Source organism: Emys orbicularis, chromosome 8 (genome assembly GCF_028017835.1).
Source record: "Emys orbicularis isolate rEmyOrb1 chromosome 8, rEmyOrb1.hap1, whole genome shotgun sequence".
Lineage (NCBI taxonomy): Eukaryota > Metazoa > Chordata > Testudines > Emydidae > Emys > Emys orbicularis.
The window spans coordinates 97,392,605-97,405,564 of NC_088690.1; the positions used below are offsets into that span (position 1 = coordinate 97,392,605).

The 12,960-nt window shown below is 42.2% G+C and overlaps 1 protein-coding gene across 1 annotated transcript in view; it reads left to right on the forward strand.

Annotated features, from left to right (window-relative positions):
- NR3C1 (nuclear receptor subfamily 3 group C member 1) overlaps window positions 1-12,960 on the forward strand; it is a 167,504-nt gene that overhangs the window by 138,984 nt on the left and 15,560 nt on the right. The window contains exons 5-6 of the mRNA XM_065410060.1: window positions 2,548-2,826; window positions 10,911-11,055. Coding sequence (XP_065266132.1) covers window positions 2,548-2,826; window positions 10,911-11,055 — 424 coding nt within the window. The remainder of the gene's footprint in view (window positions 1-2,547; window positions 2,827-10,910; window positions 11,056-12,960) is intronic.

The window sequence follows — 12,960 nt, forward strand, 5'->3', positions numbered from 1 at the left end:
GAGAGATTGTAAATATCTTGTTCATTTGTACATAGATAAATCCTCCCGTAAAGCATTGCTTCTGCATCTGGGACAGTAGAAAATCATGGTATAAAAAAAAAAATTGCAGAACTTCTAGAATTAACTCCAATTCTAAGCTGTTACTTAAATAGACTCAGTCAACTTAAAAATCACGCTTCTCTTTGAAAATTATATTACCTCACATACTAAGCAACACTCTGAAATATCAGAACTGAAAAATTGTAGGAAATTATATATTTCTCTTGTTTACTTTGGGCTTTTGACAATTTGTGTTTTGTCAATTTCACTTTATTGTCCAGATCAGGGGTAGGCAACCTATGGCACGTGTGCCGAAGGCAGCACACGAGCTAATTTTCAGTGGCACTCACACTGCCCGGGTCCTGGCCACTGGTCCGGGGGGCTCTGCATTTTAAATTTAATTTTAAATGAAGCTTCTTAAACATTTTAAAAACCTTATTTACTTTACATACAACAGTAGTTGAGTTATATATTATAGACTTATAGAAAGAGACCTTCTAAAAACGTTAAAATGTATTACTGGCACGCGAAACCTTAAATTAGAGTGAATAAATGAAGACTCGGCACATCACTTCTGAAAGGTTGCAGACCCCTGGTCCAGATGGTCACTTATGCCTAATTTGTAAACACTTGCACTCACTCACTTGCATAAGAGAGAGATTTTGAACCCCTTACTTACACTGATAAATTATCCACCCTGAGTAGTATTGCTGACTTCAGTGGGATTATTCAGGTAAGTAACTCTACACCAGTGTAGTAAAATTCTGGCCCTTTATTTTTGCAAGATCAAGCCGTTATGTTTGTTTTGGGGCTTTTAAAGAGCAGATGAGAGAGCATTTAAAAAAAAAATAAGAAAATGTGATTGTAAACCACAAAGGGGATTCTGGACCATGTGTAGTGTATGAAACTATTTTTCATTTACAAAATGAAAAGTCTTTTCCATTCCCACAGTATATCCATCATATTATAAATCTAAACTTTTGCATTTTCTGAATTTTATTCTGTTGTAACATCTGCCATACCGTTGCTGTAACATATTTTTTCATTTAATTTCTTTTTAGTATATATTACCTCCAAAAATTTGAAACTGTAAAATTACTGAGTTATCGGATACATTTTCTAATAATGCATTAGTTATAATCAAGGCACTAGTTGGCATGAAGACATAATAAAATTATCCACTCGTATCACATATCCTTAAGTTTTGTTCTGTAGACATTTAGTATGGTAATGCAATGTTTTTAAAAGTAATATCCATTTACTTCCAATATTCAGTGCAAGTAACTTGTCTGTCCTTGGCAAACTTATGTTACTTACAGCACGGGTAGAAATAAAATAATTGAAAAGTTACTAAATTTAAAACTGAGGTTTTTGAATAACTAGGCAGGCTCTGTATTATGTGTTCATTTGCCATTCATGGCAGATCAGACTTGCGCTTGTGGCATCTTTTTATATCGTTGTACGCTTTCAAAATGGTAATTGAGACAATTTCTGTCATAATCCACAATTTATAATCATCTGGACAATGGAATGGACACAATTAAATGAGAAAACAACAGTTTCATATTAGATCTGTGTTGTATTTTATGTTACTCTGCAGTGGTGGTGAGTCAAATTATAAGCGGACAGAAATTATGTCCCTCCCCCTCTTAGAAGTTACACAAGTGGCATTATTATGTGCTGTTGGTGTATCTGTGAGACTCCTGTATGGACCAAGATGCAGACTTCAGAAAAGAACGGTCTGTCACTTCATTTCCTGTACTGCAAAAAATTTACTAAACAATCTACACGGTTGGCAGGCTGCATTCTGGGGAGTCAAAAGGGAAGCAGGAGACTCAGTTACTTGTGATGCACTAATAAATAATCTTTCTATTTTACAGCTGACATTTCTGTCAATGTGATGCTTATGCTGTTTTTATCTGGTATATCACATGGATTTTATTTACTGTTTAATTACTGCAGCAATAATTTGTTTGCAGGAAGATTGCCAGAGAAAATTCTCTTCTCTTGCCCAGTGCCATCCCCCAAAAATGTTTTCCCTGGCTCTGAGTATTCAGTAGCATCCTATTTATAAAATACAGTTTTCCTTTCTTCTGTGTGTTTTCTGTAGTTCACATATTCAGCATATGATAAAGTGCCCAATCCTGCAAATAGTACTAAATGCAGCTCAGTATGATGAGAAGTCTCATTGAAATCCAGCGGTCACACCCAATACGGTTTGCAGACCCCCACATTAGTCTGTCTGCCTTCTTCTGCATCTCTGATACATTAACGTGACTTCTCCTTTCTTACACATCTCTGAGATAAATCAGTTTACAACAGGGATTTAGCTTTCACTGATGCAAATTTTTACAAAAACCTATGAAAAAATATTTTAAGTTGCCAATGACTAATCTAAAGAAAAAGGAGTATTCCCTGTGTGAGCAGCACTTCCTATCTTATATTTTTTGTACTGTGTAGATTCCTTATTTTACTTAATTTACATGTAATTTCTAAAATCTTCCCTAGCTCGAAAAACAAAGAAGAAGATCAAAGGAATTCAGCAGTCCAATGTGACAGGAGCGAGGGATGCTTCTGAAAGTCCAGTAAGCAAGAGTATAGTTCCTGCATCTCTGCCGCAGCTAACCCCTACCCTGGTTTCCCTGCTGGAAGTCATTGAGCCGGAGGTTCTGTATTCAGGCTACGACAGTACGCTACCTGACTCAACATGGCGTATAATGTCAACTCTCAACATGTTAGGAGGACGGCAAGTGGTAGCTGCAGTAAAATGGGCTAAGGCAATACCAGGTAATACAGAGATGTCTGGTTAAAGATGTCAGTTTTTGTTCCAAATTATAGTCTTTTATCTTTTACTTTGACCGTTTCCTTTAATACCTTTCTGGACTAACTCTTATTGATTAATATCTTAGATAAATTATGTTTCAAATACCTATCAACAATACAGACATAAAACAGACCCAAAATCTCTTTTTGATTTCTTTGGATTACAATTTGAGGTTAAATTAGGTTGGACTCTTCAGTCCCTGTGTGATAAAACATACACACCACATGAACAGTTTTTAAAAAACTCTAACACAGAAAAAGAGAAGTGTTCCTGGGTCTGTTTCCACAGCAGTTTCGAATGTAGTGCTTCGTTATTAATTTTTAGCAAGAGGGTTCCCATGATTCAGGGAGCAACCTATCTGATCCCCTTCTCCTTAACTGAATTGTCCTGTATCTTTTTGTCTCCATAGCCGCTTTGTCCTCACGCTTCCTCCACTCTGCCCATCCTTCCTACCTGAATGGGAACAGTCATTGCCATCTCTAATCCAAGGCCAGGAGCAAAGCCTGATATTCCATTTTCCTTCAGGCACCCTAGCTGCTTCCACAAAATTGGTTGTGTTACATGGGACTTTTAAAGGAGAATTGCCAGTATGCCTCCCATTTGTAGAGTCAGTAAGGATGCTGTATTTACAGCTTGCTTTGGCTTTCTTTCACGTCAGGAAACAGTTAGCTAAAATGAGTCTTCAAATTCTGACATCATGCATAGCATCCTATTGCATGGTCCTCAGACAGACTGAAATGTGGTGCCATTGAGCATCTGAGAGAGCTATAAACAGGAAAACTGTCACACCTGCTTCTGCTGTGTTTGGCTCTAGGCAGTGGTATTAGCCACCCTTTTCCATAAATAAATCTAAAGAGTGACGTACAATGTACACATAAGTAAAGATGTAATGTAACTTGCCATTTCATTTTACACGATGGTCTCACCTATTTGGAGTTGCAAGAAAAGACTAGATTCAAACATTTATGCTGGAATAGGGAGATTGAAATGTCCCTTATGGCTTGTCCACGCTGGGAAAATAATTTGAAGTAAAGGTGTTAACATAACAAAACTGCTGGGTGGATGCTATCTATTCTGGGATAAAAGTGACTTTATTCCAGGATAAACACTTAGCTTTGAAAGCACACTTTTTATTCTGAATTAAGCCTGCTCTACACTAGGTGTTTATGTCGAATTTAGCGCTGTTACATCGAATTAACCCTGCACCCGTCCACACCACTAAGCTATTTAGTTCGACATAGAGGTCTCTTAAATTCGACTTCTGTACTCCTCCCCAACGAGGGGAGTAGTGCTAAATTCGACATGGCCATGTCGAATTAGGCTAGGTGTGGATGGAAATCGACGCTAATAGCTCCGGGAGCTATCCCACAGTGCACCACTCTGTTGACGCTCTGGACAGCAGTCCGAGCTCGGATCCTCTGACCAGCCACACAGGAAAAGCCCCGGGAAAATTTGAATTCCTTTTCCTGTCTGGGCAGTTTGAATCTCATTTCCTGTTTGGACATCGTGGCGAGCTCAGCAGCACTGGCAACGATGCAGAGCTCTCCAGCAGAGATGGCCGTGCAATCTCAGAATAGAAAGAGGGCCCCAGCATGGACTGATCGGGAAGTCTTGGATCTGATCGCTGTGTGGGGCGTGCTTTCCCCACGGAGGAGTCCGTGCTTTCCGAGCTGCGCTCCAAAAGACGGAATGCAAAGATCTATGAGAAGATCTCTAAAGCCATGGCAGAGAGAGGATACAGCCGGGATGCAACGCAGTGCCGCGTGAAAATCAAGGAGCTGAGACAAGGCTACCAGAAGACCAAAGTGGCAAACGGACGCTCCGGATCCCAGCCACAGACATCCCGTTTCTACGAGGCACTGCATTCCATCCTAGGTGCGGCCGCCACCACTACCCCACCACTGACCGTGGACTCTGAGGATGGGATATTGTCAACGGCTGGTTCCTCGGACATGTTAGCGGACGGGGAAGATGAGGAAGGAGATGAGGAGGACGAGGCAGTCGACAGCGCTTACAACGCTGATTTCCCCGACAGCCAGGATCTCTTCATCACCCTTACAGAGATCCCCTACCAACCGTCCCCAGCCGTTAACCCGGACACAGAATCAGGGGAAGGATCATCCAGTAAGTGTTTTAAACATCTAAACATTTATTTTTAACAGAACAGGAATATTAACAATAACAACAATGGGTTTCTCATGATTAGTGTGCCCTAGGCACTTAAGGTTTCAGTCCTGGGCAGTGCAACTATTGAAAAAAAATCTAACAATGTCCAGTTTTGCATGATTGTTCTGCCCAAGCCGCTCTACTGTTTAGTCCCTGCCAGTGCAGCTACAGTAAAATGCGGTCTATATGTCCGGGGATAGAGCTGAAATCCTCAATGGACATCTCCACGAAGCTCTCCTGGAGGTAATTGGAAAGCCTTTGCATCAGGTTCAAGGGGAGAGCGGCCTTATTGGGTCCTCCGTAATAGCAGACATTTCCGCGCCAGGAGACAAGCAAGTACTCCGGGATCATTGCCCTGCAGAGCATGGCGGCATACGGCCCTGGTCTTTGCAGGCTTTCCCGAAGCATTCTTTGTTTTTCCGTGTCTGAGATCCTCATCAGGGTGATGTCGCTCATGGTGACCTGCTTTGAATTAGGTAGGGGAATGTTAGTATTGGGACTGCTTGCCCGTTCCTTTACAGAACTGTAACCGGCGGTTTACAGCCACGCGGTGGAGGCGGGAGAGGGGCAGCACACAGGGATCTTTCCCTGGGACAGCCGCGAGGGGGTGGGACAGGGGCAGAGCTCATGCTTGCCGGATTGCTGGCAGTAGGGACTGGCATTGCTTTCAATGTGAAAGGAGGCCAGTGCAACTATTAAAGTTTTAAGCAGCCACAAGTCTACGGCTTACCATGTCGGCCTGCTACACAAATTCCGGTGTCCTGCCCCGCTTCTCTGATCTGCACTGCAAGACCCCAGGCACTGAATGCGAAGGCCGAAAATTCGACCTTGTCCTGAGTGCGCATGTGATAGGTGCTGTGCATGGTCTTCTTTACAGAGAAAGACTATGTTCTTTGTTCACAACTAAATTTATCTTTCTGAGGAATTCACTCCCTTTTTCCCATTCCCACAGCTGCGACTGTTTCCCAACCCAGCCTGGCATCACACTCCCAGAGCTAGCGCAGATTAGGCGTAGGAAGAAGAGGACACGGGAGGACATGTTCTCGGAACTTATGGGCTGCTCCCGAGCCCAGGCAGCACAGCAGACCCAGTGGAGGGAGAACTTGTCCCAAATGCACCGTTCACACATGGAACGGGAGGAGAGGTGGCGGCAGGAAGACCAGCAGGCGACTCAAACGCTGCTTGGACTACTGAGGGAGCAAACGGACACGCTCCGGCGCCTTGTGGATGTTCTGCAGGACTGGAGGCAGGAGGACAGAGCCCCGCTGCAGTCTATCTGTAACCGCCCTCCCCCGCCACCAAGTCCCATACCCCCCTCACCCAAAGTCCAAAGAAGGAGGGGCGGCAGAGTCTGTGAAAACTCTCACTCCACCCCTGCAGACTGCTGTACTACTAGAAGGCTCTCATTCCCCAAAATTTGACAAGTCCTTTCCTTCCCGCCTCACCCAAGCCCCCGTCCAAGTTTCACCCCCCAGTTTCATGTGTAGTTGCTAATAAAAAATACGTTTCTGTTAATTACTGTTTCCATCATGTTCTTTAGAGGAGAGTCTGTCTGAAGGGGGGGAAGGAGGTTGGTAATTGGACAGAACAGTCACCTTTACCAGGGTACAGAGGCGGGGGCAGGTTCAGCAGCAGGGCACACACACATTGCAGTCACTAGTTACCCTGGTCATTCTGGGAGGTGGTTTTAGTGTTCTGTGGGGGGTGGGGAGTGCTCTGTGACTTTGTGGCGGGGGAGGGCAGTTACAGATCTTATGCAGCGGTCCTTATCCTGGATCACAGAGCCACGCAGCAGGGGATCTGTAACCGTCCTGCCCCTGCCACAAAGTCACATAGCCCCCACACACACAGAGTCCCGAACAGGAGGGGTGGCAGGGTCCGTTGAAACCACCAGTCCACCACTGCGGAGCCTGTCATTCCTGGAGTTTGGAAGCGTCATTTGCATCACTACACTACACCCGCTCCCCACCACAGTCTGCGTCCCAGGTTCAACACTTTCCCACGAAAACAGTAATAAAGAAAACGGTGTTCATTAACAAAATTCAAGTGATTTTATTTTTAAACGTGTGTTGGAAGGGGGGGAACGGGGTATGTAACTGGAGAGGATACTGAACATTTAGTGGGTAAAGAAACGGGGGCAGGTTCAGCTTCTCTGTACACAAACTGAAAAGTCACTGGTTACCCTGCTCACTCAGGAACCTAGCTTTCAAAGCCTCCCGGATGCACAGCGCGTCCCGCTGGGCTCTTCTAATCGCCCGGCTGTCTGGCTGGGCGTAATCAGAAGCCAGGCTACTTGCCTCAACCTCCCACCCTGCCATAAAGGTCTCCCCCTTGCTCTCACAGAGATTGTGGAGCACACAGCAAGCTGCAATAACAATGGGGATATTGGTTTCGCTGAGATCACAGCGAGTCAGTAAGCTTCTCCATCTCCCCTTGAGACGGCCAAAAGCACACTCCACCACCATTCTGCACTTGCTCAGCCGGTAGTTGAAGAGTTCTTTTTCAGTGTCCAGGGCGCCAGTATAGGGCTTCATGAGCCAGGGCATTAGTGGGTAGGCTGGGTCCCCGAGGATGACTATAGGCATCTCCACATCCCCAAGAGTTATTTTGTGGTCCGGGAAGTAAATACCTTCCTGCAGCCGTCTAAACAGACCTGAGTTCCTGAAAACACGAGCGTCATGAATCTTGCCCGGCCATCCGACGTTGATGTTTGTAAAACGTCCCCTATGGTCCACCAGTGCTTGCAGCACCATTGAAAAGTAGCCCTTTCGGTTGATGTACTGGCTGGCCTGGTGGTCCGGTCCCAGGATAGGGATGTGAGTTCCATCTATAGCCCCACCGCAGTTTGGGAATCCCATCGCGGCGAAGCCATATGATGCGCGTTTCCCAGGGTCACTACCTTTGAGAGCAGTACCTCAACGATTGCGTTGGCTACTTGCATCACAACAACCCCCACGGTAGATTTGCCCACTCCAAAGTGGTTCGCGACTGACCGGTAGCTGTCTGACGTTGCAAACTTCCAGAGGGCTATGGCCACTCGCTTCTGGACAGTCAGGGCTGCTCGCATCCGGGTGTCATTGCGTTTCAGGGCAGGGGACAGCAACTCACAAAGTTCAAGGAAAGTCCCCTTCCGCATGCGAAAGTTTCGCAGCCACTGGGATTCATCCCAGACCTGCAGCACTATGCGGTCCCACCAGTCCGTGCTTGTTTCCCGTGCCCAGAATCGCCGTTCCACAACATCCACATGACCCATTGCCACCGTGATGTCCTCGGCGCTGGGTCCCGTGCTTTCTGACAGGTCTGTGCTACTCTCAGACTTCAGGCCCTCACCGCGGTGCCGTAGCCTCCTTGCCTGATTTATCTGCATCTGCCTCTGGGAAAGGTGGATGATAAGCTGCGAGGCGTTGACAACGGCCACAACTGCAGCGATGGTCGCAGCGGGCTCCATGCTCGCAGTGCTGTGGCGTCCGCGCTGTCACTGACCAGAAAAGTGCGCGAACTGATTTCCCGCTGGCGCTTTCAGGGAGGGAGGGCGGGAGTGACGGTTGGATGACGACAGTTACCCAAAACCACCCTCGACACATTTTTTTCCCCAGAAGGCATTGGGGGCTCGACCCAGAATTCCAATGGGCAGCGGGGACTGCGGGAACTGTGGGATAGCTGCCCACAGTGCACCGCTTCCAATGTCGACGCTTGCCCCGTTAGTGTGGACTCACAAAGTCGAATTACTGTCCTTCGTGTGGACACACACGTTCGACTTTGTAATATCGATTCCACATATTCGATTTAAGTAAAATCGAACTACTCTCGTAGTGTAGACATACCCTTAGTGTGTCCACATGAGGAACTATTCTAGTTAATTTCCCCAGGTAGACAAGCTCTTAATCTTACAGAAGATGATACTTCTTGAAAGGCCACTCTATTATTTAATAATAATAATATTACTACTAGTAACTGTTCTGATCATACCAGGCCTTTTTATCTTCCTTTTCTTGATCAATCTATCACTAAAGCTTTTCTTCACAACAGTCTTTCATTTTATTGTGTTTACTTACTTCGATTTCTTGCACCCCCGCAGAAATCATAGTAGTCCTCCATTTGGGATATCAGTTACTTGCTGTGGAAATGTTTGATGTCCAGAGGACTATTGCCTCAGGTGGGAAATAAACAAGGCAAGCAGGTGGAACTGATAAGGAACAAAGATCATTTTGTTAGCCTTAGTATCGTTAGTTAACAATAAAGAATGATGAAACAAATGTATAGAAAATAAGATGAGCTGTATCCTGAAGTTTTTACCTCAGAGGAATTTTGCCCGAGCAAGGACCTCGGGGTTTGACCCAGTAGTTTTGAAATGAGTTCTAAACAGTATTACTAATGTCTTTAAAGTAGCAATATGGAGGGGGGGTTTCCAACCTTCAAAGCTGCCTGCCTTTATTTTGAAGTAGACCAGATTGAGAGGCTATATAATTTGGGCATATTAATTCACCAGATATTATCATTTTAAACATCTTAGGGAAATAGAACTGAAGTGACCTTTTTGGGATGTCAAGTATCTGATGACATTAAATAAAGTCAACTTGAATCTAAATTTGATAAGGACTCAGTGTGGCAGAAAATCTTGTTAAAAGCAGCCAGGGCTTGACATGAGCTACCACTGTAGATTAAAAGCTGCCTACATTTTAAATCTGCTCAGGGGAGCAATTTTAAGTTATAACACATTTCTTCATTATTTTTGTTGGCCATGTTCATTCTGTATATTGCTATAATGTTACAGGCAGTTAGTGACGATGAGTAATGTGGTACATATTCTATGATTTGTGACTACTGTGTAAAATTACTGTTGAATAAGAGACAGTTTAAAATAAAGCCAGTGGACTTCAGTCGAAAGTTACTGTAATATTTACACAAGACAGTTGAACCAGTGTTGTCTGCTTATGAGGAAATAAATTAACTTAATTAGTCATCATTTGTAGGATATTTTTCATTCATCTTCATTTCCAGTTACATGGAAAAAAAACATTTTCTGAATTTTTAATATTACACTCCCTTCTGATTTCTGTAGTACTTTTCAAGAGATCTCCAAGTGACACACACTCTTCCAGGAGGAAACAATCACCTGGAGGTTAGGGGTGTATATGTACTCAGGAATAATATATAATATTTTTTAAAAGTAAGGTATAAACGTTATCTTTTCCGCTACTTATCCTTTTCAGTACATTTCTGTATTCTGTGTAATTAAAACTGTGTAAGGCCACAAATTCAAACCAGCTCAAGAATTTAGTTATATTAAAGACTTTCAAAGTCTGAAGACTGGCAAAGAGATTGTGACTATAACCACATTAAGTTGGGTCCTATGGGTGGGTACGGTTTCATCTTCATAGGCAAAAAAAATTTTAAGCTAATGAAGGATTCATTACAGTCATATGCTAAGCAGCTGAATGTAATCTTGGTAACTTTAAAATTATGCTGAAGTTTTGTATATTACTTTGATCAACAACAAGAATTTGCAGGTAAGAGACACTGTATTAGTTTTTCTAATCTCCCGTCTTCATCTTCCCTACCACCACAAGTGCAATTTGTTCTTTCTCAGCATACAGATGCACTTTTAGTTAGATCAGATTATTTAGCATCTAACAACATAAAATACATAAGTACTTGATTATATCTGTTCATTGCAGTTCGACACACAATTTTGATGTCTTCGAGTCTACATGGACCACCACAACTAAAGAAAATAATATGAAATACATTTTAAAATACTGCTGTGTAATGAATAAATACACTTTATTTGTACTGATTATTTGTTTGATAGATTTGAAAAGGAGCATTTCCTAAGCATGACTTGTTCACTACCTATACTGTTATATTTTGGTTTTTTTAGGTTTCCGAAATTTACATTTGGACGACCAAATGACCCTTCTGCAGTACTCATGGATGTTCCTGATGGCTTTTGCTCTAGGATGGAGATCATATAAACAGTCAAATGGAAACCTGCTGTGTTTTGCACCAGATCTGATTATTAATGAGTAAGTAGTGTATGAGTCATTTTCCCCATATGCCAGAGCTGTATTAAACTCCCTGAAACATTTTTCTGCCATAAGAGTATTTTTATAGAGTAAATCCTACTACTGTATGTCACTAGGTAACAAAGTTGTGCAAAGAATCACTGTACTGACATTTTGCCTGTAAATCAGTTTCCTTTTAGCACATGATATGTATGCTTTTAAATAAGTCAACTGAAGTAATGGCCTTTTAGAACTAGCTGAAAGTTTGTTTCTGTGTGGAAGAGTGTGGGTGAGAGTGGGTGGGTGGATGGATGGATTCTATTTTGTTGATGCACCTGCATTATTCATTACAATAATTAGTTCTAAAGGTTCAGGAAAAAATGATGCTAACATTTCTCTTCAAGTTCTTTGTCGAAAAAAGAAGACTGGCAAATGGTGTAAACTGCTAAACAATAATACTGTCATTGTCACTGACCTGATCAGTTAAATCAGTTGGTGGCATTTATGGTACTCTTGATTTGGTTGCTGGTATATAGTTAAAATGTTTGCTCAATTTGAACCCATTTAAAAAAAAAAAGAATTTTACAAAACACAATTTAAAGAATTTGTGTAGCTAATCATGCTTCTGTGTCACCCTTATTGTACAAGTAGGCCCATGGATTGCTGTTTGTAATTCCACAGCTGTTCTGTTTCGAACTCCCTAATAGTAAGCTACTGTAAAACTGCAGATGGCAGAAAGTCAGTTTATAGACAAATCCTGTGCCCAGGATAATGCTCTTTTCTAACCAGTTTTACCCATTTTCAGGAAACATTGATTGTTCTTATTGTGCATTTTTTTGAGTAATTTGCTAGAGCATTTGGACTTTTTTTCTCTTGCACTTATGGGGCCTTATTCTCTTCTGATTGCTTTTGTGTAAATTGTGAGCAAATCCAGTTAAGACAGTGGAGTTACACTAGCATATAACATTGGTCTAGAAGAGAGTCGGGCCCATACCGTATATAATATAAAGATAACATAAGGCTTTACTGCTAACTTAGTTCTAACTTTTTTAGTTTTTGATATTTTGATGATAAAATGCAGAACAACAATTGGTGTGGTTTTAAAATCAGATTTGGGTGTACATACTAGCTTTATTTCAAAACAAATGTATATGTTCTGTGGGTACATGTTTTCAAAAGACTTTATCTTCGTAACAGTTCCTACAAGTTTTCTAGTTCACTGTAGCACCACTCAAACTCAAATAAAATTCAGCTTCTTGGTGTGTCTAAAGATATTTGTTTTTTGGTTTTTCAGTGTTTAGTTTGAATACAGATGAGCTGTCTTGTAAAGTGTGGCACATTGGTTTTAATTTTTTTAAAAGAGGGTAAAAAATCAAGACATTCACTGAAAGTCCATAATCATGGAAGGGGAAAAAACTAGTTGGGTAGGTCAGTGGGAAAAAAGGTATAAAACACATTAGTTACTCAACAGATTAGCATGGCTTCAAGGTAGGCTATTTGGTCAATCAAGTAAATCAGTTTATCTAACATAATATTGATGTATTTTAAATACGTATGTATATTAATATTTTCATCTTAATGGTTCTAGAGAGAAGCATAAAGAGATATAAAGCACAAAACCAAAACAATTTCCAAAATATACTGTTTGAAGGCTGGGCCAGAAACTATTAGGAAGGCATGATAGTGGTCTGACACACATCCGTTCTTCTCTTTTACATTAGTGAACCCCTTTATCCTAATAAGTTGAGAGTGTTAAAAGTTTCTGCCACTAAAGAATTGAATTAAGTTCTTGCTTGCCTCTGCCACATAAGCTTAATCTTCCCCTGGGTAAGGGGTGATAGGACCATTTCTTAGATATTATGGTGAGGGAATGCCATGTAAATATCTAACAGATGAATAGTAACTATGATAAATAGTGTTTGATTA